The sequence below is a fragment of the Taeniopygia guttata genome, chromosome 1A (assembly GCF_048771995.1).
Source record: "Taeniopygia guttata chromosome 1A, bTaeGut7.mat, whole genome shotgun sequence".
NCBI lineage: Eukaryota > Metazoa > Chordata > Aves > Passeriformes > Estrildidae > Taeniopygia > Taeniopygia guttata.
The window spans coordinates 621,270-649,195 of record NC_133025.1 but is presented as its reverse complement, the minus strand read 5'-3'; the positions used below and the strand labels follow the sequence as shown (position 1 = coordinate 649,195).

The window sequence follows — 27,926 nt, the reverse complement described above, 5'->3', positions numbered from 1 at the left end:
GTGCCAGGTTTGGGGCACTGTGGGTCGGGCTGTGCCAGGTTTGGGGGTCTGGGGGGGCTGTGCCCGGTTTGGGGGTCTGGGGGGGCTGTGGGTTGGGCTGTGCCAGGTTTGGGGCACTGTGGGTCGGGCTGTGCCCAGTTTGGGGGACTGTGGCTCCCGGTGGGTCGGTGGGTCTGGGGGTGCCAGGCTCGGTGCCCCCCGGCCCGGCTGACCCCCCGTGCCCGCGGTGCCCCCCAGCCGAGCGTTCCAGGAATATTTCCAGGAGCACCTGGAGTACGCCTGCCCCACAGAGGACATCTACCTGGAGTAGGGGCCACCACCCTGGGCTTGGGGTCACCCCCGGGGCTCGGTGTCACTCACCCCCGGGGCTCGGGGCCACCCCCGGGATTTGGGGTCACCCCCGGGATTTGGGGTCACCCCCGGGATTCGGTGTCACCCCCAGAAACTTTCTGAATGGCCCCAGGGACTCTCTGTGACCCCAGGGATTCTGTCACCCTTTAGGGGCTCAGTGTCACCCCCAGGGATTCTGTCACCCTTAGGGACTCTGTGTGACCCCTGGGACTCAGGGCCACCCCAGGGACTCTGTCACCCCCAGGGGCTCGGTGTCACCCCCGGGGCCTTGGGGTCACCCAGCCAGGGACTCTGTGTCACCCCCAGGGATTCTGTCACCCAGTCAGGGGCTCAGTGTCACCCCCAGGGACTCTGTGTCACCCCCAGGGATTCTGTCACCCAGTCAGGGGCTCAGTGTCACCCCCAGGGACTCTGTGTGACCCCCGGGACTCGGGGCCACCCCAGGGACTTGGTGTCAGCCAGTCAGGGGCTCAGTGTCATCCCCAGGGATTCTGTCACCCTTTAGGGGCTCAGTGTGACCCCAGGGACTCGGTGTCACCTGTGGGGACCTTGTGACCCCCAGAGACTCTCGGTGTCACCCCCGGGGACCCGGTGTCACCCCTGAGGACCCTGTGCCACCCCAGAGATTTGGTGTCACCCTGGGGACTCTGTGTGACCCCAGGGAGTCCGTGTGTGACCCCAAAAGCTCTGCCCCCCCTCTCCCACCCCCCCCCACCTCTCGGGGGTGCGGGGGTCCCCTCGGGGGGTGACACAGTGTGGGGGGGAGGTGACACTGCCCGAGCAGCCCCCCCTGCATGAGCACGGCCATCCCGGGTGGCACCGGGGACACCGGGGGGGGGTCCGGTGGCAGCTCGGGGGGAGGGGGGGGGACACCCCCAAAGGAACGGGGATCCCCCAGAGCCGCCCCCAGCCCCGCCCCGGGTGTGCTGCCCCTCGTGTCGGTGTCCCCGGCTGTCCCCTCCCCTGCCACCACCGAGCTCGGGCCGGGGGGGTCCCGGGGCCGCCCCCCCCTCACTGCTGTGCCTGGTGGTCCCTCGCTTCGGCCCTGTCGCCAGCGCTATCGTGACTCTATCGCCACCCGCTCGATGTCCCGGTGTTTATCCGCGCTCAGCAGCCCGAGGAGCCCCCGAGCCACGCGCCAGCCCGGCTGTGTCCCCACGCCGTTGTCACCCACTTGGTCTTTCAATAAAATATATGCTTGGTGTGAGCTGGGGACAGCGGGGGGACAGCGCGGGGACAGCGCGGGGACGGGGTGGGGACGGGGGACAGGGGCAGGACAGGGGTGGGATGGGGTTGGGGACACCGCGGGGACGGGGGGGACAGGGGGGACAGGGGTGGGGACACTGCGGGGACACGGCTGGGACAGGGATGGGGACAGGAACGGGACAAGGTGGGACAAGGATGGGGACAGGGGTGGGACAGGGATGAGGACGGGGGCGGGACAGGGTGACACAGGGGTGGGACAGAGGGGGAACAAGGATGGGGACAGGGGCAGGGATGGGGACACTGCTCGGGACAGGGTTGGGACAGAGGCGGGGACACTGCGGGGACAGGGGACGGACACTGCTGGGGACACTGCGGGGACAGGAATGGGACAGGGATGGGGACAGGGGCGGGACAAGGATGAGGACAGAGTGGGACAAGGATTGGGACATTGCTGGGGACATGTGTGGGACAGGGTGGCACAGGGGTGGGGACATGGGTAGGACAGGGGCGGGACAAGGATGGGGACAGGGTGGGACAGGGTTGGGGACACTGCTGGGGACAGGGGTGGGACAGGGTCGGGACAAGGATGGGGACAGGGTGGGACAAGGATTGGGACATTGTGGGGACAGGGGACGGACACTGCTGGGGACACTGCGGGGACAGGAATGGGACAGGGATGGGGACAAGAACGGGACAAGGTGGGACAAGGATTGGGACAGGGATGGGGACAGGGGATGGACACTGCTGGGGACACTGCGGGGACAGGGATGGGGACACTGCGGGGACAGGAATGGGACAGGGATGGGGTCAGGGGTGGGACAGGGATGGGGACACTGCTGGGGACAGGGATGGGGACACTGCTGGGGACAGGGGTATGGACAGATGGGACAGGGTGGGACAGGGGTGGGACAGGGTTGGGACAGGGATGGGACAGGGATGGGGACACTGCGGGGACAGGAATGGGACAGGGATGAGGACGGGGTGGGACGGGGATGGGGACACTGCGGGGACAGGGGCGGGACACTGCGGGGACAGTGCTGGTGCACTGCTCAGGACAGTGTCGGGGACAGAGTTGGGGCACTGTGGGACACTGTTGGGGACACTTCTGGGGACAGTTGCCGGGCACAGTGTTTGGGACAACTCCGGGCACTGCTGGGAACGGTGCTGGGGGTGGGGACACTGCTGGGACAGTGTTGGGACATTGCTGGGGACATCCGGAGCGAGGTGGGACACCCAGGGAAGTTGGGGACACCCAGACAAGTGGGGACCCCCAGCCCCTTCCCTGTCCCTTTGTCCCTTGGCTGTGACCCTCGAGTGTTCCCCCTGGCTCTGGGGACACCAGCGGGTGGCCGGGACGTGCTGGAGGTGTGACACTGGGGACAGTGGCATCGTGCCATTGGTGTGGCACCTGTGGGAGCCAGGGCACCCCAAAACTCACCCAGGGACACCCCAAAACTTACCCAGGGCACCCCAAAACCCACCCAGGGACACCCCAAAACTTACCCAGGAGCAGCCCAAAATTCACTCAGGAAACTCTAAAATTCACCCAGAGACACCCCAAATCCCATCCAGGAACACCCCAAATCTTACTCAGGGATACCCCAAAATTCAGCCAGGGATACCCCAAAGTTCATCCAGGAATATCCCAAAATTCAGCCGGGAACACCCCAAAATTTATCCAGGAGCACCTCGAAACTCCTCCGGGAACACCCCAAAAGTCATCTGGCAGACCTCAAATTTCAGCCAGGAAGATCCCAAAATTTAGCCAGGGATACCCCAAATCTCATCCAGGAACACCCCAAAATTCAGCCAAGGCTGCTCCAAAATTCAACCGGGGACATCCCAAAATTCATCTGTGGACATCCCAAAATTCACCCACGGGGGCTCTGTCCTTTGGGGGCTCCCGTTGTCCCCCCTCATCCCCCCTTGGCCGGGACCACCCCGACATCTGAGCGACCACAGGACGAGGCAGAGCTTTCTTATAAATTTATTACATAATAATAATAATAATTAATAATAATAATATAATATAAGAAACATAGATCTCTGTGGGGGATGTGTATCACAACGTCAAGGGCGGGAGGCGAATGGCCGCACCTCCGTGACTCCGGAGAAGGAGAAAGCTCCTCCGAAAATCCATACAAAATTAAGGGTGAAGTCAAACTGACCCTGGGAAATTAAAAACGGAACGAAAACCCACAGGTGAGTCCGGCTGGGGGGACGGAACCGGGAGCGTGGCGGGGCCGGGCTGTGCACATGCAGCGGGCGTGAGGGGTGGCACATGCATGGGCGGTGGGCGCGTGGCCGGACAGCGGCCCCGCCACCGATGGGACCGGTGGGGCCATTGTCCCCCCCGGGAGCCGAGTGACCCGAGGGGGTTCTGCTCTTTGTCACGGTCGGGCGGATGGAGGGGGGCGATGGTGCCGGGCTGGACAACGGAAAAATATCGACAGCTCGGAGAGGGGGGAAAAAAAATCCCCCCTTTGGAAGCAGAGGGGGAAAAGAAAAGGAAAAGTGTCTCCCTTTGTACAGCGGAAAAACCCGAGTGGTGGAGAAGCCATGAGAGGAATCACAGTTACCGCCGCGGCCCGGGGGCGGCGTGGCCGGGGGCGGCGCGGCCGAGGGGTTGGCGTGGCCGAGCCGTGGTCGAGGGGTCGGCGTGGCCGAGAGGCCAAGCGGTGCTCAAAGGGTCAGCGCGGCCAATGGGTTGGCGTGGCCGAGCTTTTGGCGTGGCCGAGGGGCCGGCACGGCCGAGGGGTGGTCGAGGGCTTGGCATGGCTGATGGGTTGGCGCGGCCGAGGGGTCGGCGCGGCCGGTGGGTTTGCCTGGCAAAGGGGTGGTGAAGCTCTTGGCGTGGCCAATGGCGTGGCATGGCCAAGGGGTCAACGCGGCCACCGGGTTGGCACGGCCGAGGGGTGGTCAAGGGCTTGGCACGGCCAATGGATTGGCATGGCCAAGGGGTTGGTGTAGCCAAGGGGCGCAAAGGGTCGGCACGGCCGATGGGTTGGCGTGGCCAAGGGGTCAACACGGCCAAGGGGTTGGCATGGCCAAGGGGTCAACATGGCCGATGAACTGGCACGGCCAATGGGTTGGCATGGCCAAAGGATCAACGTGGCCGATGGGTTGGCACGGCCAAAGGGCCAAGGGGTGTCCAAGGGGTCGGCACGGCCGAGGGGTTGGCATGGCCGAAAGATTGGCGTGGCCAAAGGGCTGAGGCGCGGTCAAGGACTTGGCACAGCCAACGGATTGGCGTGGCCGAGGGGTCAGCGTGGCCGATGGGTTGGCGTGGCCGAGGGGCCAAAGGGTGGTCAAGGGGTCGGCACGGCCGATGGGTTGGCGTGGCCGAGGGCTTGGCATGGCCAAGGGTGCCCAAAGGGTCAGCACAGCTGGGGGGTCAGTGTGGCTGAGGGGTCAGTGTGGCTCAGGGGTCCATGGTCTGAGACTGACCAAGGGTTTGGCACGGCCAGTGGCTTGGCATGGCCGAGGGGTCAGTGTGGTCAAGGGGCCAGCCTGGCCAATGGGTTGGCGTGGCCAAAGCACGGCCGAGGGGTTGGCACGGCCAATGGCTTGGCGTGGCCGAGGGGTCGGTGTGGCCGAGGGGTCAATGTGGCCGAGGGGTCGGCACAGCCGAGGGGTTGGCGTGGCCGAGGGGTCGGTGTGACCCTGGGATTGGCGTGGCCGAGGGGTCGGTGTGGCCAAAGGTTTGGCATGGCCGATGCGTCGTTGTGACCGAGGGGTCAGCGTGACCCGGGGGGTGGCAGAGCCGGGGGGCGACCGAGGGGTCAGCACGGCTGAGGGGCCGGGGTCAGGGGTCAGGGGTCAGCTGGGCTCCCGCTCTGCCTTCTCCCGGATGGCTTTTCCAAAGGCGAGGTGGCCCCGGCTCTGCGGGTGTCCGGAGCGGGGACGGGAGCTGGGGACACCGGGAATCACCGGGAAGGGACGGCAGCGCTTCGGGAACGGCCGAGGGGCACCACGGGGGTGACCCTGGCCATGGGCACGAGGTCACCCCAGAGCCGGTGGCACCGCGGGGCACGGGCTGGGGGTGCAGAGGGGCGCTGGGGGGACACGGGGGACACGGAGGGGACAGCGGGGTCTGTGCTGGCAGCTGGAGGGGCCACCCCAGGCGAAGCCAGTTCGCCCAGGGACCCTGATGGCCTTTTGGAAGTCCCTTGTCCTGTTCTGCCACATCCCCGTGGCAGCGCAGGGGACAGGGACTGGCAGGGGATGGGGACAGGGACGGGCAGGGGACAGGGTGGGCAATGTAGGGGACAGGGATGGGAAATGAGTGGGACAGGGATGGGTGGGGCAGGGGGGACAAGGATGAGAGGAGCAGGGGACAGGGACAAACGGGACAAAGGGACGGGGTTTAATGGAATGGGGGTGAGCGGGGCAGGGGACAGGATGAGTGACACAGGGGACATGGATAAACAGGACAAGGGGACAGGGATGAGTGGCACGGGGGACAGGGATAAATGGGACAGGGGACAGGGATAAAGGGGACAAGGGGACAGGGATGAGTGGCACAGGGGATGAATAAATGGGACAGGGATAAACGGGATGAAGGGACAGGGATGAGTGGCACGGGGGATGGATAAATGGGACAGGGGACAGGGATAAATGGGATAAGGGGACAGGGATGAGTGGCACGGGGGACAGGGATAATTGGGACAGGAATAAACGGGATAAAGGGACAGGGAGGAGTGGCACGGGGGACAAGGATAAACGCACAGGGATAAACGGGACAGGGGACAGGGATGAGTGGCACAGGGACAAACGGGAGGGCACGGGGGACAAGGACAAACGGACAGGGATAAACGGGACAGGGACAGGGATGAGTGACACAGGGACAAACGGGACGGCACAGGGGACAGGGATAAACGCACAGGGATAAACGGGACAGGGGACAGGGCCAGCAGGACGCGGAGGCCGCGGGGACACAGCGGGCAGCTCGGTGGCAGCCCCGGGCGCTCCCGGGACGGGCAGCGCGGGTGGAAGTCGCCTTCTCCGGCGTGGGGCCTGACTGGGACGAGCCGTGGTGTCCCCGCGGGGCGGGTGACACTCAGTGTTCGCCAACACAGGTACGGCTGCAGCTGCTTCAGCGGGAGCTGCGGGTGCTCGGCCGGGCACGGCCGCGGCTCCGCGGGCGCGGAGCGGGCACCGCCAATTCCGCCCTCGGGGGGCGCGGAGGAGGAGGAGGAGGATGAGGAGGAGGAGGATGGGGAGGGGAGGAAGGCTCCTCGGAAATGGCGAGAAGGCGCGCAGCTCTCCGGTCCCAGAAGGAGCTTGAGCGGAGCGGTTGCGCTCCGCGGGTTTCGGCCTCTCGCGGTGAGAGGCGGCCGCGGGCGGGGGGGGTCTCCAAAAAACCCACTCGGTGTGGCCCCAAAAAACAGCTGCGGAAGGGGCGGAGACCCCCCGGGACACCCGGCGGGACAAGGCCGGGCTGCCCGCGCTCAGGCCACCACTGTCACCTTCCACCCGCGCCCGTGGGGCCCGCGGGGGCACCGGGGCGGTGGTGCCACCCCCGGGACACCGAGAGCGCCGGGGGCTGCCGGGGGCTGCGGGAGGGACGGGGGGAGGGACGGGGGGGGACGGCAGGGACAAGGTGGGGACAAGCGGGGACAAGCGGGGACAAGCGGGGGGGTCAGGGTGGCCAAGCACAGCGGGCAGTGCCAGGCAGAGTGGCCAGGCAGGGTGGTCAGGGTGGTCAGTGCCAGGCAGGGGTGGTCGGGGTGGTCAGTGCCAGGCCGGGCAGTGCCAGGCAGGGTGGTCAGGGTGGTCAGGCAGGGTGGACAGTGCCAGGCAGGGCGGTCAGTGCCAAGCAGGGTGGTCAGTGCCAGGCAGGGTGGTCAGTGCCAGGCAGGGTGGTCAGTCACAGCGGTCAGTGCCAGGCCGGGCAGTGCCAGGCCGGGCAGTGCCAGGCAGGGTGGTCAGTCACAGTGGTCAGTGCCAGGCAGAGTGGCCAGGCAGGGTGGTCAGTGCCAGGCAGAGTGGTCAGATAGAGCGGTCAGTGGCAGGCTGGGTGGTCAGTGCCAGGCAGGGCGGTCAGGCAGGGTGGTCAGTGCCAGGCAGGGCGGTCAGGCAGGGTGGTCAGTGCCAGGCTGGGCAGTGCCAGGCAGAGTGGCCAGGCAGGGTGGTCAGTGCCAGGCTGGGTGGTCAGTGCCAAGCAGGGTGGTCAGGGTGGTCAGTGCCAGGCCGGGCAGTGCCAGGACGTGCCGAGGGCCAAGCCGAGCGCTCCCGGGGGGCTCCGAGGGGACCCCCGTGTCCCCAAGGCGGGGACAGCCCGGTGCCAGCCGTGGGGTGGCACAGCCAAACCGGCCACGGGCGCGTCCCCACGGGGATCCCCGGGTGAGCAACCCCGGGAAGGGACAGCCAAAGGAATTCCCGGGAATTCCCCAATCCCACTGCTGGGAAGGAGCCCGCCAGGTGACATCCCCGCGTGCGACATTCCCGCGTGCCACATTCCCGCGTGCGACATCCCCGCGTGCGACATTCCCGCGTGCGACATTCCCGCGTGCCACATTCCCGCGTGCCACATTCCCGCGTGCGACATTCCCGCGTGCGACATCCCCGCGTGCCACATTCCCGCGTGCCACATTCCCGCGTGCGACATTCCCGCGTGCGACATCCCCGCGTGCCACATTCCCGCGTGCCACATTCCCGCGTGCCACATTCCCGCGTGCGACATTCCCGCGTGCCACATTCCCGCGTGCGACATTCCCGCGTGCGACATCCCCGCGTGCGACATTCCCGCGTGCCACATTCCCGCGTGCGACATCCCCGCGTGCGACATTCCTGCGTGTGACATTCCCGCGTGCCACATTCCCGGCGGGATGCGGAGGGACCGGGAGCTCCCCGGGACTGGCGGGAGGCGGCGGAGGGGGACGGGGACAGAGGGGACAGGGACAGAGGGGACAGAGGGACAGAGGGACAGAGGGGACAGAGGGGACAGAGGGACAGAGGGGACAGAGGGACAGAGGGACAGAGGGGACAGAGGGACAGAGGGACAGAGGGGACAGAGGGGACAGAGGGGACAGAGGGACAGAGGGGACAGAGGGGACAGAGGGACAGAGGGACAGAGGGGACAGAGGGACAGAGGGGACAGAGGGGACAAGGAGCGGAGGGGGCAGGGCAGGCACAGGAGGGTGGCATGGGATTGTCTGGGATGGGATTTGGGGTGGGATTTAGGGTGGGATTTGGGGTGGGAGATGGGATGGGATTTGGGGTGGGAGATGGGGTGGGATTTGGGATGGGATTTGGGGTGGGAGCCGGAATGGGATTTGGGGTGGGATTGTGGGTGAGATTTGGGGTGGGATTGGGGGTGGGATTTGGGATGGGAGCTGGAATGGGAGGTAGGATGGGATTGGGGATGGGAGCTGGAATGGGAGCTGGGATGGGATTGGGGGTGGGATTTGGGATGGGATTGGGGATGGGATTTGGGATGGGAGCCAGGATGGGAGCTGGAATGGGATCTGGAATGAGATTTTGGGTGGGATTTGGGATGGGATTGGGGGTGGGAGCTGGAATGGGATCTGGAATGCGATTTTGGGTGGGATTTGGGATGAGATCCAGGATGGGATCTGGGATGGGATTTGAAATGGGATTGGGGATGGGATTTGGGATGAGATTTGGGATGGGATTGGGGGTGGGATTGGGGGTGGGAGCTGGAATGGGAACTGGAATGGGATTTGAGATGGGATTTGGGGTGGGATTTCAGATGGGATTTGGGGTGGGATCTGGAATGGGATTTGGGGTGGGATCTGGAATGGGATTTGGGGTGGGAGATGGGATGGGAGCTGGGATGGGATTTGGGGTGGGATTTGAGATGGGATTTGGGATGGGAGCTGGAATGGGAGGTAGGATAGGATTGGGGGTGGGATTTGGGGTGGGAGCTGGGACGGGAGCTGGGATGGGATTTGGGGTGGGATTTGGGGTGGGAGTTTGGATGGTATTTGGGATGGGAGCTGGGATGGGAGCTGGAATGGGAGGTAGGATGGTATTTGGGATGGGATTGGGGATGGGGTCTGGAATGGGATCTGGGATGGAATTTGAGATGGGATCTGGAATGGGATTTTGGGTGGGATTTGGGGTGGGATCTGGGATGGGATTGGGGGTGGGATTAGGGGTGGGAGCTGGAATGGGATCTGGGATGGGAGCTGGAATGGGATCTAGAATGGGATTTGGGGTGGCATTGGGGTGGGATTTGAGATGGGATTTGGGGTGGGATTGGGGATGGGATTGGGGGTGGGATTTAGGATGGAATTGGGGTGGGATTTGGGGTGGGATCTGGGATGGGAGCTGGAATGGGATTTTGGAGTGGGATCTGGGATGGGAGCTGGAATGGGAGGTAGGATGGGATTAGGGATGGGATCTGGAATGGGATTTGGGATGGGAGCCGGGATGGGATTGGGAATGGGATCTGGAATGCGATTTTGGGTGGGATTTGGGATGAGATCCGGGATGGGATTTGGGGTGGGATTTGAGATGGGATTTGGGGTGGGATCTGGGATGGGAGCCGGAATGGGAGGTAGGATGGGATTTGGGATGGGATTGGGGATGGGATCTGGAATGGGATCTGGAATGGGATTTGGGGTGGGATTTGGGATGGAATTGGGGGTGGGAATTGGGATGGGAGCTGGAATGCGATTTTGGGTGGGATTTGGGATGGGATCCGGGATGGGATTTGGGGTGGGATCTGGGATGGGATTTTGGGTGGGATTTTAGATGGGATGGGATTTGGGGTGGGAGATGGGATGGGATTTGGGTTGGGATTTGAGATGGGATGGGATTTGGGGTGGGATTTGAGATGGGATTGGGGGTGGGATTTGAGATGGAATTTGGGGTGGGAGATGGGGTGGGAGATGGGATAGGATTTGGGGTGGGATTTGAGATGGGATTTGGGGTGGGATTTGAGATGGGATTTGGGGTGGGATCTGAGATGGGATTTGAGATGGGATTTGGGATGGGATTTGGGATGGGATTTGGGGTGGGAGCTGCCAGCCCGTCCCTGTGCCCGGGGTGTCCCGGGAATGCCGGACGGACACAGCGGGAGCACGGGGAGAGGGTGGCACCGGGTGACGGGGTGGGGCTGGATTTGGGGACACCGATGGGATGGATTTGGGGACACAGATGGGAAGGATTTGGGGACACAGATGGGAAGGATTTGGGGACACAGATGGGATGGATTTGGGGACTCAGGTGGGATGGATTTGGGGACACCGATGGGATGGATTTGGGGACACAGACAGGAAGGATTTGGGGACACCAGTGGGATGGATTTGGGGACACCGGTGGGATGGATTTGGGGACACAGATGGGATGGATTTGGGGACACCGGTGGGATGGATTTGGGGACACAGGAGGGATGGATTTGGGGACACCGGTGTGATGGATTTGGGGACACAGGTGGGATGGATTTGGGGACACAGGTGGGATGGATTTGGGGACACCGGTGGCACAGGGTGGGGATGGATTTTGGGGCTAAGGGTGGGATGGATTTAGAAGCACAGCTGGGAGGAATTTTGGGATTTAGGGTGGGATGGCTTTCGAGGCACAGGTGGGACGGATTTTGGGGCTAAAGGTGGGACGGATTTTGGGGGATAAAGGGTGGGAGGGATTTGGGGATAAAGGGTGGGAGTGATTTTGGGGTCCTGGTGGGAGGGATTTTGGGGATAAAGGGTGTGACGGATTTTGGGGCTAAAGGTGGGACGGATTTTGGGGATAAAGAGTGGGAGGGATTTTGGGGGATAAAGGGTGGGAGGGATTTTGGGGTCTTGGTGGGATGGATTTTGTGGGATAAGGATGGGAGGGATTTTGGGGTCCTGATGGGACGGATTTTGGGGTCCTGGTGGGATGGATTTTGGGGCTAAAGGGTGGGAGGGATTTTGGGGTCCTGGTGGGATGGATTTGGGGGTCCTGGTGGGATGGATTTGGGGGTCCTGGTGGGATGGATTTGGGGGTCCTGGTGGGATGGATTTTGGGGGATAAAGGGTGGGAGGGATTTTGGGGGATAGGGGTGGGAGGGATTTGGGGGATAGGAGGGATTTTGGGGATAGGGATGGGACGGATTTTGGGGTCCTGGTGAGAGGGATTTTGGGGTCCTGGTGGGAGGGCAGGGCTGGATTTAGGGGGCACGGGAGGGCGGATTGCAGGAGGGTGACCATGGGGGGCTGGCACAGAGGATTTGGGGGGCGAGGGTGGCACTCGGGGGGGGTGGGGAGGGGACATTGGCGACATCGCGGGGGCTGCGGGGACACGGCCGAGGGGCAGGACCTGAGCTGGGGAGGGGGGTCGGCATTCCCGGGGGTTGTTTTTCCCGGGATTTTTTTTATTTTTCCCGGCTCGTTGCTCACCGGGCCGGCTCCGGGTCCTTCCCCGTGCCCGGCTGGCACAGAGGGATGGCAGCCGGACACGGGGACAGGCCACTCGCCCTCGGTGTCGCCACGGCGGGGAGGGCTCGGGGACAAGGAGGTGGCACCGGGGACCCTCCTGGGGACATCCCGGTGCCTGGCACGGGGCAGGGGACACCCCAGGGACATCCCGGTGCCCCGACACAGGGCAGGGGACACCTCAGAGAGTTCCCAGTGCCCTGCCACGGGGCAGGGGACACCCCGGGGACATCCCGGTACCCCGACACAGGACAGGGGACACCCCGGGGACACCCCGGGGGAGCTCCGGGCCCTTTTCCCTGGCAAGGTCGGAAAGGTTGGGAGATGTTGAGGGTCAGGACGGAGCTCCCTGTCCTCCCCTCTTAGCACCAGAAAAGTTTATTTTTGTTTTTTTTTTAATGCCTTCCTGGGGGCCTCGGCTTTTGGGACCACCGAGCCCTCCCCTCCCGGCCAGCCGGGCACGCCCTGGTCACCCCGGCCCGGGGGACACGCGGGTGGCACTGGGGACACCTCCCCCGGGCATTGTCCCCGTGGCCACCACCACCAGCCCTGGGACCCCCCCCCAAAATTGGGGGTCGCGACCCCCGGGGACCTCCCTGCTGTGTGCCTGGAAGACTCGGTGTGTCCCAAAACGCAAGTTTGTGGTTTTGTTTGCTTTTTTTTTTGCTTTTTTTTTGCTTTTTTGTGTGTGTGTGCGTGTGTTTTTGTGATTTCTCTGAATCTTTCACAAATCCAGAGCGTCTGAAAAGAGCTGTTTTTTGGGGGGGTGGGGGGGATTTTAGGGGTTTTTGTGGTGTGTTTAAAAAGACTTTTTCACATTCATTCAGTCGCTTAAAAACTCCCACGAGCCACGGGCGTTCCGGGAGCGTCTCCTCCAGTCCAGAGATAAGAATTATTATTTTCTTTTTTTAGGAAAATCCTAACAAAAATCAGGTGGCTATAGCTCTGGAGATATAGATATATAGATATTCTCTCTTTCCAAATATAGAGCTGCTTAAAAAGATGCAAAACGAGGGATGAGCAGGATTTTGGGGTGAGGGAGGGGGGGAGGATCCTGGAATTCGTTATCTCGTGGGGCTTATCAGCTGCTCTCTAGATAAATGCACGGAGATTAAATAATTTCCCATCAACGCTTTTCCCCCCACTTTGGAAAAACAAGACCCGAAGCCAAGAGAAAAATCAAACTTTCCCACCCCCCCGCCCCCTCCCCTCTAATTTTGCCAAAGCTTTTTTTTTTTGTTTGTTTTTGTTAGTTTTTTGTTGCTTTTTTTTTGTTTTTGCTGCGGGATTCGTCCCCCCCACCCCCCAGGCTCCCGACATTCCCAAACATGCTTCGATCCATGCGCTCCTCGCTCCCTCTCACCCGCAGCTCAGAGTCCGGGGGGATCCGCCTGCCTGGGGGGCTCTTCTGGCACGGCCTGGCACGGCCTGGCACGGCTCGGGGTGGCACGGCCGCCGCTGGAGCCGTCCCGGCCCTTCTTCCTTTCATTCCTTCCTTTCATTCCTTCCTTTCCTCCTTTCATTCCTTCCTTTCCTCCTTTCATTCCTTCCTTTCCTTCCTCCTTTCCTTCCTTCCTTTCTCCGGGAGCGCCGCCGGGATGGCCCCGCTGGAGCCGCCACCTCCGAGCCCGATGGGGACACCTGGGGGGGACCCGGGGCCACCTCTGACCCTGCCAGGGACACCCAGTGGGGTTCAGGACCCGGGGACATCTCCCATTAGGGACATCTGGGGGGGATCAGGACCTGGGGTCACCTCTGACCCTGCCAGGGACATCTGGGGGGGACCCGGGGTCACCTCTGAGCCTGCCAGGGACACCTGGGGGGTGTCAGGAGATGGGGACACTCCCTGCAGGGACATCTGGGGGGGATCAGGACCTGGGGCCACCTCTGAGCCTGGCAGGGACCCCTGGGGGGGACCCGGGGCCATCTCCCTTCAGGGACATCTACGGGGGTGTCAGGATCTTGGGCCACCCCTGAGCCTGGCAGGGACACCTGGTGGGGACCCAGGACCACCCCTGGCAGGGCCACCTGGGACTCGTCAGGACCTTGGGCCACCTCTCAGCCTGGCAGTGCCACCCGGGAGGTGCCACCCGGCGGCTCGGGGGCTCCGGGCCGTGGTCACCCCCGAGGTGCCACCACCGGTGCCACCCTGGCAGGGCACAGGGAGCGATCTCCAGCCGGGCTCTCCGGGAGGACGGGAGCGAGGAGGAATTTCATGCAACATTCCTGGGCCGGGGAGCGGGCGGGAGCCGGGGGGCGGCTCCTCACCCTCAGTGCAGCGCTCGGAGAAGGAGAAGGAGAATCCCAGTGGGTTTTCTTGGCTTGGGAATGCCGGCCCGCCCTTCCCACGGCGGCTGGGGACGCGGTCAGCTGTCCACCAGCTGCTTCAGCGCCCGCTCGATGTTCATGCGGTGCCCAACGCGGGTCACCCCCAACTCCACGAAGTCCTCCTTGGTCAGGGCGGGCAGGTGGGTGCCCTCGATCTCGTGGTCCTCGAACTTGTCCCGGTGCTCCACCAGGTTGATGCTCTCCAGCCAGTCCCCCACGTCGTACTTGTTCCACAGGTGCAGCGGCTTCTGCATGAAGGGCCTGGGCGGGTGCAGCGTGTGCAGCGGTGGCCCCGGCGACGGTGACGGTGACGGGGAGCGGCTGCGGGCGCTGACGCTGCGGACCACGAAGCGGACTTCCTTGGGCTCGTGGGGGATGGAGAGGCTGGAGGATTTGAGGATGGTGGGGGGCGTCAGGCCGTAGGGCCGGACGGTGCTGAGGGGCTCCGGCCGCTCCAGCGCCGCGGCTTTGACGGGGCTGGGCGTGCGGCGGGTGACGGGGTAGCGGCTGCCGGGCCGCACGGTGAAGGTGGTGCCGGAGCTGCGCTGGGAAATGGTGCTGAGCTCGCCTAAACTACTGAAAAGTCTGCGGAGAGAGCGGGGAGGCGGGGAGAGAAGAGAGGAGAGGGAAGGGGTGAGGCCAAGGTTTGGGAATGGGGGCGCGAATCCAGCGGGATTGGGGTGTGGGGTAGGGTGGGGACGCGGATCGGGTGGGATATCCCCAAGATTCCGGCAGCGCCTCCAGGATGGCGATTCCCGGCTGGTCCTGCCCTCCTGGCACGGCTCTGCGCCCCCGCCGATGTCCCCTGGCCCTGGGGACAAGGACTTTGTCCTGCCTCATCCCGCCCCGTGCTGATCCCACGTGGAATGGGAGCGACCCCGTGGAGAAAAACTGGGATAAGAGGGAACCTTCTGGCGTTTTCCCGGCATGGCAGGACCCTCTGGACACCCTGGTGGCGGTCACCTGGTGGTCAGCGTGGCGTGAGGAGCCCGGGGGTGGCCGGGCCGGTGTCCCCTTGGCACTGGGATGTGTGGGACCCCCTGGCTGTGCCACCGTGGGAATCTTGGATGGGGACAAAGCTCCTCAAAGCGGTGCTGTCCCCTTGGCATTGTCCCCATCCTGCCGTTGTCCCCGTGGAATGGGGAAGGAAATGGATCTGACACCCGCGGGAATCCTGGAAAATCAGAGTCCTCTGCTCTGGAGAGGCTGGGAGAGCTGGGAATGTGCCCCTGGAGAAAGGAAGGATCCAGGGAGAGCTTCCAGCACATTCCAGGGCCTGAAGGGGCTCCAGGAGAGCTGCAGAGGGACTGGGGACAAGGGACAGAGGGACAGGACACAGGGAATGGCTCCCACTGCCAGAGGACAGCCATGGATGGGAGATTGGGAATGAGGAATTCCTGGCTGGGCTGGGATTGCCAGAGCAGCTGGGGCTGCCCCTGGATCTCTGGAATGTCCAAGGAAAGGTTGGATACTGGGGCTGGAGCAGCCTGGGACAGTGGGAGGTGGCACTGGAAGGGCTCTGAGGTCCATCCCATCCCATCCCTGCCACTCCGCTTGTCCTCACAACTATCCCATAAAATTCCCACATCCCAGTGCCTCAGTTTCCCTGCCACTGCCTGGCTTGGCCTCCCATCTCAGCTCCCTCCTGGAAAACCGGGACATTCTGGAATGCTGATGGGCTCCACCGCTGCCTTGAACGCCCCCTCCTGATTTTGGGAATGTTGATGAGCTCCAAGGATCCCATAAATCCACGGCTCCGAAGGGATGAGCTGAGCGTGGCTGAGGATCTGCAGGACGAGCCGCATTCCCAATAATTCCCATTTTTGAGCTGCATTCCCAATAATTCCCATTTTTGAGCCGCATTCCTGATAAATCCTCTTTTTCATCTTCGGGAAGCTCTGGCAGGGAAAAGCTGGATGTCCGCGAGGAATGAGGAATGGGAATGTGGGGATGTGGTTGTGTCCCACTGGGATCTGGGATAGGAAGTTCTGGATCTCCTGGAACACCCCGGAAGGGGCAGCTGGGAAGGACCAGCCATGGAAAAGCCGAAGGATCCGGGTGTTCCTCCCAAACCTGTGGATGTGCCGATCTGGCTGCCGATTCCCGCTGGGAATTCCGGGCAGTCCGTTTTCCCGCACGGATCCACAGCTGGATCCCATCCACGCCCCGGATTCCGACCCCACAAATCCCACCTGGGGCAGCTCCCGAGCCAGGATCGTTCCTGGGATCGCTGGGATCATTCCTGGAATTATTTGGATTGTTCCTGGGGTCATTCCTGGGGCCACTGGGATCATTCCTGAAATTATTTGGATTGTTCCTGGGGTCATTCCTGGGTCCGCTGGGATTGTTCCTGGAATTATTTGGATTGTTCCTGGGGTCACTGGGATTGTTCCTGGAATTATTTGGATTGTTCCTGGAGTCGCTGGGATCATTCCTGAAATTATTTGGATTGTTCCTGGGGTCGCTGGGATCATTCCTGGAATTATTTGGATTGTTCCTGGAGTCGCTGGGATTGTTCCTGGGATCATTTGGATAATTCCTGGGATCGTTCCTGGCATTGCTGGGATTGTTCCTGGGGTCACTGGGATCATTCCTGGGATTATTTGGATCATTCCTGGAATCATTTGGATCTTCCCAGGATTCCTGGGATCGTTCCTGGTGTTGCTGGGATCATTCCTGGGATGGTTTGGATCATTCCCAGGATGACTGGGAATATTCCTGGGATCATTTGGATCGTTCCTGGGATTGTTCCTGGGATCGTTTGGATCGTTCCTGGGATGGTTGGGATCACTCCTGGGATCGTTTGGATCATTCCTGGGATCGTTTGGATCATTCCTGGGATCGTTTGGATCATTCCTGGGATGGCTGGGATCACTCCTGGAATTGTTTGGATCGTTCCTGGGATGGTTGGGATCACCCCTGGGATCGTTTGGATTGTTCCCTGTTCCTTGACGAGGCTCCGGTGTTCCGTGCCGGCCCTCAAACCCTTGGAGTTGTCTCCCGCGATTCCCAGGGCGCTTCCAAAGGGGCTGTGACCACGCCCACCTTCCTCTGGCCTAGGCATGGACTTGTTCCCAACCTTCCCATGGAACTTCCTCCGAATCTTCTCCCAGTCTTCCTATGGACACTTTCCCAGTCTTCCTACGGATCTTCCCGACTTTCCTATGGACATTTCCTGACCTCCTCATGGATCTTCCTGTGACCTCCTACAGATCTCCTCTGACCTTCAGGTGGGGTTTTCCCAACATTCCCAAGGACCTTTTCCCAGCCTTTCTATGGATCTTCCTCTGACCTTCCCACGGATCTTCCTGTGAGATCTTCCTTCCAATGGATCCTACAGATCCTCCTTTCTTTTGATGGATCTTCTCCAAAACTGATCCTGACCCTGATCCTGACCCTGATCCTGACCCTAACCCTGACCCTGATCCTGACCCTAACCATGATCCCGACCCTGACCCTAATCCAAACCCTGATCCTGACCCTGACCATGATCCCGACCCTGTCCCTAATCCTAACCCTGATCCTGACCCTAACCCCGATCCTGACCCCGATCCTGACCCCGATCCTGACCCTAACCATGATCCCGACCCCGTCCCTAATCCAAACCCTGATCCCAGCCTTGACTCTGCCCCTAATCCTGCCCCTAACCCTGATCCTGATACTGACTCTGATTTTAACCCTGAACCCGACCCTAAACTTAACCTTAACCTTGATCCTAACCCTGACCCCAAATTAACCTCAGCCCTGATCCTGATTTTGATCCTGGTCCTAACCCTAAACCTGACCTGGACTTTCACCCTGATCCTAAACTCGATCCTAATCCTGATCCCAGTTCACAGGTGATCCCAACCCTGATCTGGATCTCGATCCCAATCCTAACCCTGATCTGGATCCCGATCCCAATCCTAATCCCAACCCTGATCTGGATCTTGATCCCCATCCTAATCCCAACCCTGATCTGGATCTTGATCCCCATCCTAATCCTAACCCTGATCTGGATCCCGATCCCAATCCTAATCCTAACCTTGATCCAGACCCCAATCCCAACCCTAACTCTGATCTTGACCCCAGTCCCAACCCTGATCCTGATTCCAGTCCTCACCCTGACTTTTCCTGGGAGCTGGGACATGGAATCTGGGAGTGGGACATGGAATCTGGGAATGGGGCAGGGATACTGGGAATGGGGCAGGGATACTGGGAGCCGGGGCAGGGATACTGGGAGCCGGGGCAGGGATACTGGGTGTGGGGCAGGGATACTGGGAGTGGGGCAGGGATACTGGGAGTGGGGCAGGGATACTGGGCAAGGATCGAACGCTGTCCGAAGTTTTCCCGATCCTGGTCACTCCGTGGATGGGATGTGGCCATCCCAAAGGATCTGGGATTAGGTGTGGGAGCAGGAAATGGAATTCCCGCTGTCCTGGACCCGGCAGCTGTGGGATGAGCCCCAGGATGAGCCTTGGGATGAGCCCAGGGAGGAAACTCGGGATGAGCCTGGGAGGAATCTTGGGATGAAGCCCTGGGAACAGCACTGGGAAGAATCTTGGGATAAAACTTGGGAAGAGGATGAGCCCTGGGAGGAACCTCAGGATGAGGACTGGGAAGAGGACTGGGAGGAATCTTGGGATAAACTCAAGGAGGAATCTCGGGATGAGCCCTGGGATAAGCCCTGGATTGATCCATAGGATGATCCAAGTGCCCCCAGTGCCTACACAGGGGATGGTTCCCCCCAGGTGCCGCCCAAATATCCCAAATTTCCATGACACCGGTGCCAGGATTGAGGGGATGAATCCATGGCTGGATCCAATGGGATGAGCCCCCCACGGCCGAGAGGAGCCTCCGGAACGACCCTGCTCCGGCTGTTCCCGGAAAGATCCGGAGCAGTCTGGGACTTCCGAGCATCCCACACCTCCGCCCCACCCGGGAGCAGAGCAAATCCCCGGGAATGGCATCCAGCAGCCGTCGGGAAAGCGGGAACGCGGCCCCCGGCATTCCCGGAGCGTCGGGATCCGGCTCCGCTCTCCCGGGATGGGCCCGAGGCCTCGGGAATTCAGCGCTTGGCAGAAAAGGACAAGGAAAAATCAACCGGGAACGGCTCCGGGAGCTGGGACACGGATGGAGCCGGAGCTCCGCACACGGAACGGGACACGAGGACGGGACACGGGGACAACACGGAGGAAGCACAACCAGGAGCACAGAGCCGGCCATGCACGCTGGGAAATTCCCAGGGGGAATTCTCCGGCCCTCCCAATCCCATGGGTTGCCCCTTCCCATCCAAGGGAGCTGGAGTGGGAACAACTTTTCCCGGGATCCCGCTGCTGTCCCATCCCAGCCTGGAGAGTGCTTCCAGCTCAGGAAGGGATTCCAGCAGCTCTGGAAGCCACTGGGATGGAGCAGGATCCCAGGTGCTCCCTGCTCTGTCTCATGGAATTTTTGCTCCATGGGGAGGACCTGGGACCCCCCAACCCTGGGAATCATGGATTGATCCCGGTGCATCCATGGTTTGCTGGGATTGGAACAGAGATGCTCTGCCCCCCTTCCCAGGGTCCTTCCCAGGGTCTTCTCCACCTTTCCCAGAATCTCTTCCACCATTCCTGGGGTCCTTTCCCACTTTTCCTGGGGTCCTTTCTCCCTTCCTGGGATCTCTCTCACCTTTCCTGGGATCCTTTCCCACTTCCTGATGTCTTTCCCACCCTTCATTTGGTCTCTCCCACCTTCCCTGGAATCTCTTCCAACATCCTTGGGATCTCTCCCATCCTTCCTGGGATCCTTTCCCATCTCCTGGGATCTTTTCCGCCCTTCCTGAATTCCCTCCCACTTTCCTGGGATGTCTCTCACCCCCACTGGGGTTCTCCCACGTTTTCTGGGATCCTTTCCCACCTTTCCTGGTGTCTTTCCCTCCCTTCCTGGGATCTTTTCCGTCCTTCTGGGGTCTTTCCCACCTTTCTTGGAATCTCTCCCACCTTTCCTGGGATCTGTCCCACCGTTCCTGGGATCCTTTTCCCACTTTTTCATGGTGTCTCTCCCACATTTCCTGGCGTCCTTCCCTACCCTTCCTGTGGTCTTTTCCCACCTTTCCTGGTGTTTTCTCCACCTTTTTTGGGATCCTTTCCCACTTTTCTTGGGGTCTCTCCCACCTTTCCTGGTGTCCATCTCTTTTCCCACTTCCTGGTGTCTTCCTCTCCCTTCCTGGGATCTTTTCCATCCTTTTTGGGGTCTTTTTCACCTTTCCTGGGATCCTTTTCCCACTTCCTGGTGTCTCTCCCACCCTTCCTGAAGGACCGAGCTGCTCCAGGATCTCCCACCCCTTTCCCACCCCACGGCCCCGATCCCCCGGGATCCCGACGGGAATTTCCTCAGCAGGAACACCAGCGGGAAGAGCCGGACACGCCACCACAGCACAGGGACAGGGCCATGCTCCCGAGGGACGCGCACACCCCGGAGCCGGCACCGCTCCCGCCGGCAGCACCCCAAAACCTCGGGAACACCGTCGGGAGCGGGGCGGCAGCGGGGAGGGGGAGAGACAGGTGAGGAATGGGACATTCCCGGTGGGATGGAGCTATGGAATGGGAACGTGCTCACTTACACAACTCGCCCACCCTCCGGAGGCCAGAGGCGGATCTAGGACAGAGCAGCGGGACATGCACATGGAAGCAGGAAAAGAGGCAATGAGAGAAATGTTAGCTCCGGTCCGGGAAGCGCCACACGGAAAAGAAGCCACCGGACGTCGATCCCGAGGGATTCGGGGCCGGGAGAACCGCGGGAATCGATCCGGCCTTGGTGTTCCCTGAGTGGAGACCCCCGGTTGGGTTTGGGGAGAGAGGGGGGGGGGATTGGGAATGATCAGGAATGGGGGAATGGAGGGGGTGGGAATTGGGGAGGGATCGGGGTGGTTCCCACGGGATGGGTGAGGATGTGGCCGGCCGGGAATGGGGCGGTTGGAATTGCATGGATTCAGCCAAAGCCTGGAGGGTTGGACAGCGACAGAGCTGCTGCGAGGGCTGGGAAGAGAGGGAACAGAGGGGAGAGGTTTGGGAAAGGACCAGGGGGTTGGGAAAGCCGGGGATTTGGGAAAGGAGGGGAAATGGGGAATGCAGGGATTTGAGGAAAAACAGAGATTTGGGAAAGGTGGGGAAATGGGAAATAGAGGAATCTGGGAAAGGTGGGGAAACGGGAAAGAGAGGAATTTGGGAAAGGTGGGGAAACGGGAAAGAGAGGAATTTGGGAAAGGTGGGGAAATGGAAAATAGAGGAATTTGGGAAAGGTGGGGAAATAGGAAATGCAGGGATTGGGAAGAGCAGGGATTTGGGAAGAAGAAGGATTTGGGAAGGAATGGGGATTTGGGAAAGAGAGGGACTTGGGGAGGAACAGGGATTTGGGAAAGGGAGGAATTTGGGAAAGACGGGCAAATGGGAAGGAATGGGGATTTGGGAAAGAGAGGAATTCAGGAAAGGCAGGGAAATGGGAAAGGCAGGGATTTGGGGAGGAACAGGGAAATGGGAAATGCAGGGATTTGGGAAGGAATGGGGATTTGGGAAAGGCAGGGATGTCGGAAAGAGGGATTTAGGCAAGGCAGGGATTTGGGAAAGGAAGGAAACAACAAATGCATGAGAAAAATGCCCCACAGCCAAAACAACACCGAGCAGCCGACACAAAATTCCCAAGTTTTTCCATGTCCCCCCCCGGGGCTGGTGACAGTGATGGTGCCAGCGGCCACCCCCAAAGGCCACGGGATGTTCCCGGGGATTCGGTGCTTCCCAGAGGGAATAACCAGTGGAAGTTCCCCGGGATCCCTGGGCTGCGCTGTCGGGAAGGAGGGAATGGCCTCATCTCACCCGGATAAGAACCAGCAGCTTCCAGGTTTGGAATGGCGGCTCCAAACACCCCAAAACCCCTGGATTATTCCCAATGTTATCCCTTTCCACAGTGGAAGAGGCAGGAAATGTCAGAGCTGTGCCGAGAGCGGGAACACCTCGGGAATGCCAGAAGTTGGGAGCTGCCATTGGAGCAGAGTCCGGGATCGTTTGGGAATGTGGATTTGGGAATTTTTGGGAAGGACGCGTGGTTATCCCTTGGGAAAAGCATCCCGGTCCAGAGCAGGGTTAGGGAGGAGACCCAAGGGGGTCTCAGGCTCCAGCTGGGATTTGTCTGGAATGGTTTTGGGATTGGGATTTATCCCAGAGCTCTGTCCTGGCCTGTCCTGGAGCAGGGACAACCCAGAGCAATCCCAGTGTCTGGGAAGCTCCAGCAGGAAGCTCTGGCAGGGTCAGGGTTGTTGTAACTAAAATTCCCTTTTTCCTGCTCTGATCCCAGCAGGAAAAGGGAATTCTGGGCTGGAATCCATAGGAAAATTCCCAATTTGGCCCTAGGCCTTCCCATGCTAATGTCCTCCCGTGAGAGATCCTGCAGAACATCCGGAACTCCCTCCTTCCCTGAACTCCTCCTGGAACAGATCCCTCAGGACTTCTCCAAGGAAAAATCCCTTTTCCCATGATTCCCACCTCAAGGAATAGGTGACAAACCCCTGTTTGACGGGAACACGGGGACACTTCCACTCGTCCCACCTGGAGTTTCCTTCAAGACCTGGAGCTCATCCCATGGAGCTCCAGGCACCCCTCGCTGCTCTTCCCAAATTTCCCGAAAAGCCTGTTTCCTTGGGATGAGGGTGATGGGTGATGTGGGGATGGGAGAAGCCAGCGGAGCGGTGACGCGGGGACACGGTGACACCGGGACAGGACACGTGCTGGGACCCTGTCTCCTTGTAGGCATCAAACCCTTCCCAGATCCCGCGGCACCTCGGGATCATCTGGGATCCAGGGCTGGAAGAGTCCTCTCATTGCAGCCCCCCAGAATTCCCAGTTTTCCACGGCTCAGCCTCCCTGAGCTCTCCCAAGGCTCTGCTGTGGGGATGGTCCCCAGCCTCAGCCGGATGTCCTTCGAGAACCTGGGGAAATTCCATGGAAACCCAGAGCGGAGGGGATCCAGGAGATCCCACCGTGCCTGGGGGCTCCTGGAGAAGCCTCTTCCCATGGGAAGCGGAATCCATGGAGCCTGGTGGGAGGGAGGATGGACAACGCAGGGGTTGTGGCCATCAGTAGTGTGGCCACCTTAATCCCTACCCTGGACACCTCCATCCCAATCCATCCTGTAATCTCCATCCCAATCCTGGTCATCTGCATTCCAATCCTGGAACCTCCATCCCAATCCTGGTCACCTGCATTCCAATCCTGGAACCTCCATCCCAATCCTGGTCACCTGCATTCTAATCTTGGAACCTCCATCCCAATCCTGGTCATCTGCATTCCAATCCCGGAACCTCCATCCCAATCAATCTGGAATCTCCATCCCAAGACTGGAACCTCAATCCCAATCAATCCTGGTCACCTCCATCCCAGTCCTGGTCACCTCCATCCCCATCAATCCTGGCCACTTCATTCCCAAACCTGGCCACCTCCTCAGTCCTGGTGACCTCCTCTCCAGATGTTGGGGAGTCACCTCTTTCCCAAACTTGGCCACCTCCTTCCCAAACTTGGCCACCTGCTCCTCAATCTGGGCCACCTCCTCTCCAAATGGGGCCACCTCGTTCCCAATCCTGGTCACTTCCTTCCCAAACTCGGCCATCTCCTCCTCAATCCCGGCCACCTCCATCCCAATCCCACCTCCTCCCTCATCCTGGCCACCTCCTCTCCAAAAGTGGCCACCTCATCCCCACTCCTCCCTGCCACACAAATCCCCTCCATTCCTCGCTCACCGATCCCAATTCCCCTTTTCCTTCCCTCCCCACAGCCAATTCCCTGGATTTCCATCCCAAATCCCTGCTTCCCGTGGGAATTTCCCTGGGAAAGCCCCCAAGCCTACAAGGAAACAGGGGGTGCTTTTCCAAGCTTTTGCAGGGATGTGACGCCACTTCCGGGACATGGAATTCATTTAGGATCGGAGAAAAAGAGGCAGCTTTACCCTAAAAGGAACTAAAACCCCAAAGGGCTCAAGTTTCTTCTCCTTCTCCCTCAGATCTGTGGGAATACAAAGGAATTCATGGAATTGCAGAACAGCACCGGAAACGCTCCCTTTGGAAGCTCAAATCCTGCTTTTCCCGGGAGCCTTTTTGGAGTTAAAGAGAAACAAAAGAATGAGCAAAGACACCAAAAAACCCTTGGAAAAGTTCCCCTTGGATCCAGAGCTCCAAATTGGGATTCTCGGGATGCTCCTGGAAGTCTCCAGGGGCCAGAAATCCTTGGAAAAGCTCCCTCAAATCTGGATCCAGAACCCCAAAATGGGACATTTGGGATGTTCCTGGAAGTTCTGAGGCGCCCTTGGAAAATTTTCCCTGAGCTCGGATACAGAGCCCCAAACTGGGACACTTGGGATGTTCCCAGGAGCCGTTGGAAAAGCTCAATTGAGCTGGGATCCAGAGCCCCAGGCTGGGAAATTTGGGATGTTCCTGGGAGTCTCCAGGAGCCAGGACCCGTTGGCAAAGCTTCTCTGAGCTTGGATCCAGAGCTCCAAACTCAACATTTGGGATTCTCCTGGGGATTCACTGGGAGTCCTCGGCAAAGCTTCCCTGAGCTCAGATCCGGAGCCCCAGACCAGGACCAATGGGATGTTCCTGGAAATCCCCAGGAGCCAGATCCTTTTGGAAAAGCTCCCCCTGGCTTGGCTACGGAGCCCCAAAACCTCGGAACTCTCCTGGAATCTGCCTTGGAGATTATCAGTGCCAAGGAAAACTCTGGGAAAAGCTGGGAAGCCGTGGCTGGGATTTAGCTGGAAAAACCTTTGGGATGGGCAAAGCTCCCACAGTTCTGGACTTGGAGCCTCCTTCCAAATTCCAGAAGGAAGTACAAAGTTCTACCTGGGAACGATCTGGACAGATCCTGGGACCTCCACATCCCCAATTCCTGGGAATTAAACCGTGATCAGATAGTTCCGATTGGCCGGAAAAGACAAAGGGATTTTGGGATGTTTGAGATGCTCCTGGTGAGTCCCAGGGGTTGGGAAGATGGATCCAATCAGGATTATGGATGGCAGGAACCCAGCAGGGTGTCCCGGGCACAGGACAGGGGGACACAGGACAGGAACGTCGCGGGAATTTTGTGGGAATGCTGCCTGGAGCGCTGGAGCAGTGAATCCGGAGCTGGAGCTGGCTCCGGGCGTGGAATGTGGCTCCCGAAATTCTGGGAATGGCCGTGTCCCCAATGACACACACACACCCGTCACGGTCACCGACAGCTTTATTGGGGACACGGATGTCACACGCGGAACGCGCTCGGCCTCGCGCGGCTCCCGGCAGCGGGAGCAGCTCCGGCACATCCCGAGCCTCTCCCACGGCTCAGCGGGGTTTCCCAGGATCCCGGGCTTTTCCAGGATCCTGCCACTGCTGCAGGAATCCCAGACAGGAATTCCAGCCAGGGCAGGGAGCAAGAGGGGATCGCCTCGAGGTGAAGTCGGATTTTTGGGAAAATTCCTTCCCGAGAAGTTGATGAAGCGCTGGAATGGGATGCCCAGGGAAGGGGTGGAGCCCCCATTCCAGGCGGGATTCGAAGCCGTGTGGATGTGGCACTTGGGGACACGGGGCAGTGCTGGGAACGGTTGGACGTGGCGGGATGAGAGGGATTTTCCCACCTCAACAATTCCAGGGTTTTGGGTTAAACGCGAGGAAGCTGCTCTTGGACACGGCCACCAGGGCCACCACGGATGAAGGGAAGTTGTCCCCTTGCTCCGCTGCCATTGTCACCGTCCCGGGTGTCCCTGGTCCCGGGATTGTCACCGCCAGTGGCCTGAACGGTGACCTGACGTTCCCACTGTCAGAATTCCTTGGGCTCTTTCCCAGTCCCTCGGCTCAAAGGTCCTTCCGTGGACGCCCGGCTTGGGAGGAGACAGAGCCGGAGTTAGAGCTCGGGGAAAAATCCATGGATTGGGTCCTCCCGGGGTTCCCAGGGAGCATTCCCACGGGGATCGGCCAGGGAAAGGCGCCGGGCACTGCTCTGGAGCAGGGAATTCCCTGAGCTTGCACGGAATTGCTGGGAATTCAGGATGAATGTGGGGAGGGAGGAATTCCAGGATGATTCCCAAATCATTGGCAGCTGCTCCACCAATCCCATGGATCCAGAGCTGCTGGAAGGATCAGGGATGGGAACATCCATGTCCCCGTCTCTCTGGGACTCCAGGCCACCTCCCTGTCCCCATCCCTGTGGGACTCCAGGTCACCTCAGTGTTCCTTGTGGAATTCCAGGACCCCTCAGTGTCCTTTTGGGATACTCCAGGTCACCTCCCTGCAGAATTCCAGGGTCCCATCCCTCCGGGTGCCCAGGACACCTCAATGTCCCCATTTGCAGCTCCAGGCCACCTCCCTGTCCCCATCCCTGTGGGATTCCAGGCCACCTCTGGTTCCGGCAGCTCTTGAGGGACACTCAGGTGACATTTAGCTTCTCTGGATAATTCCAGACCTGGAAAATGCATCCCAAACTGGGTCACCCCCTCTTACCTAACCCTGCTCCCATTATTCCCTGAATTCACAGCAATTCCATAAAAAAACCCAGGAGAACTCGGACAATGTGGAAGAGCGGCCGCCAGCATTAAAAATTCCGTTCCCCACCGACTTCCCGGGGGAAATGTTTCAAGCCTTTGACGTCCCAAAACTTGTGAGATGAAAGGCTGTGACTTTCCCAAAAAAAGACTGGGAATGTGGGACTCTGCGGGATGGTGGAAGGGCTGGATTCTGGCGGGGAGCGAGGACGGGATGTGTGGGAAGCAGGAGGATCCAGGGGCTGGATGAGCGGGGCGTGGAGCCCTGGGAATTGCAGGGAAAAGGCAGGAAGAGAGGATGGAGAAGGGCTGATCCTCGAAATCGGTGAAATTTCTCCAGGGGAAAACCTGGAGATTGGATGGACACGGATGGAAGGGACAGGGATGCGGAAAGGGACGTTCCGATGTCACCGGGAGCTGGAGGATTCCCAGCAGGGAATCCCAAACCAGCGTGGGATCCTGGCAGGGCTCGTAAAAGCCCGGAATTCCCAAAATTCCGGCGCCGCTGGAGATGGGCACAGCCCCGATTCCAGAGGATCCCCTATCGGGATGAGGGAGGGGACATCAGGTGCCACCCGGCTCCGCAGGGAATGACACCTGGGGCAGGGAGACACCCCTGGATCAGCTCCCAGTATTCCCAGTTTGGATGTGCTGGGATAGGCCAGAGTCACCCTGGGATGCTCCAGGACACTTTGTCCCCAAGGCCACCGCCTGGAATGTCACCTCCTCTGCCAGCTGCTCTGGGAGCAGCCGTGGCCAGGATGGTTTGGTTGGAAAAGGTTTTCCCATGGGAAGAGTTGCCCCTGATCCAGAGCTCCTGGCACCTTGCTGAGCCTTGGCACCCATGGGTGACACCGGCTCATGGCGGCTCTGTGGGGCCACCCCAGAAAGGGCAGGACAAGACTTGGAATTTTGGGTCACTTCCTGCTGGGATTTAATATTTCCATGCTTTTTAAGGATTTGTCTCTGATTTGGAAGGTTTGGGATCGTTTTAGGGCCGGGGTGGGGGTGAGGCAGAACCAGGGTGGCATTGGTGCCACCGTGGGGTGCCACGGGCCACCTTGATCACCTCCTGAGTGGGACAACACCTGGAGATCCTCAGAAATGGAAAAGCCCTGGAAAAACCCACCCTTGGTG

The 27,926-nt window shown here is 60.4% G+C and overlaps 2 protein-coding genes across 11 annotated transcripts in view; one reads left to right on the top strand and one right to left on the bottom strand.

The window, feature by feature from the left end:
* The window catches only part of MAPK8IP2 (mitogen-activated protein kinase 8 interacting protein 2), a 29,352-nt gene extending 27,794 nt beyond the window's left edge, over window positions 1-1,558 (top strand). Inside the window, exon 12 of the mRNA XM_041720678.2 lies at window positions 238-1,558. Within this exon, the coding sequence (XP_041576612.2) occupies window positions 238-310 (73 nt within the window). The 3' untranslated portion in view covers window positions 311-1,558. The remainder of the gene's footprint in view (window positions 1-237) is intronic.
* Window positions 1,559-13,480: 11,922 nt separating this feature from the next.
* SHANK3 (SH3 and multiple ankyrin repeat domains 3) overlaps window positions 13,481-27,926 on the bottom strand; it is a 151,293-nt gene continuing 136,847 nt past the window's right edge. For 5 of the 10 annotated variants that reach the window (XM_072917967.1, XM_072917976.1, XM_072917968.1 and 2 more), the window contains one exon: window positions 13,481-14,855. In XM_072917967.1, coding sequence (XP_072774068.1) covers window positions 14,309-14,855 — 547 coding nt within the window. In that variant the 3' untranslated portion in view covers window positions 13,481-14,308. Of the gene's footprint in view, window positions 14,856-20,853; window positions 20,889-21,797; window positions 26,130-27,926 lie in introns of those variants that run through there. The other 5 variants (XR_012051824.1, XR_012051825.1, XR_012051820.1 and 2 more) reach the window with 5 other exon arrangements.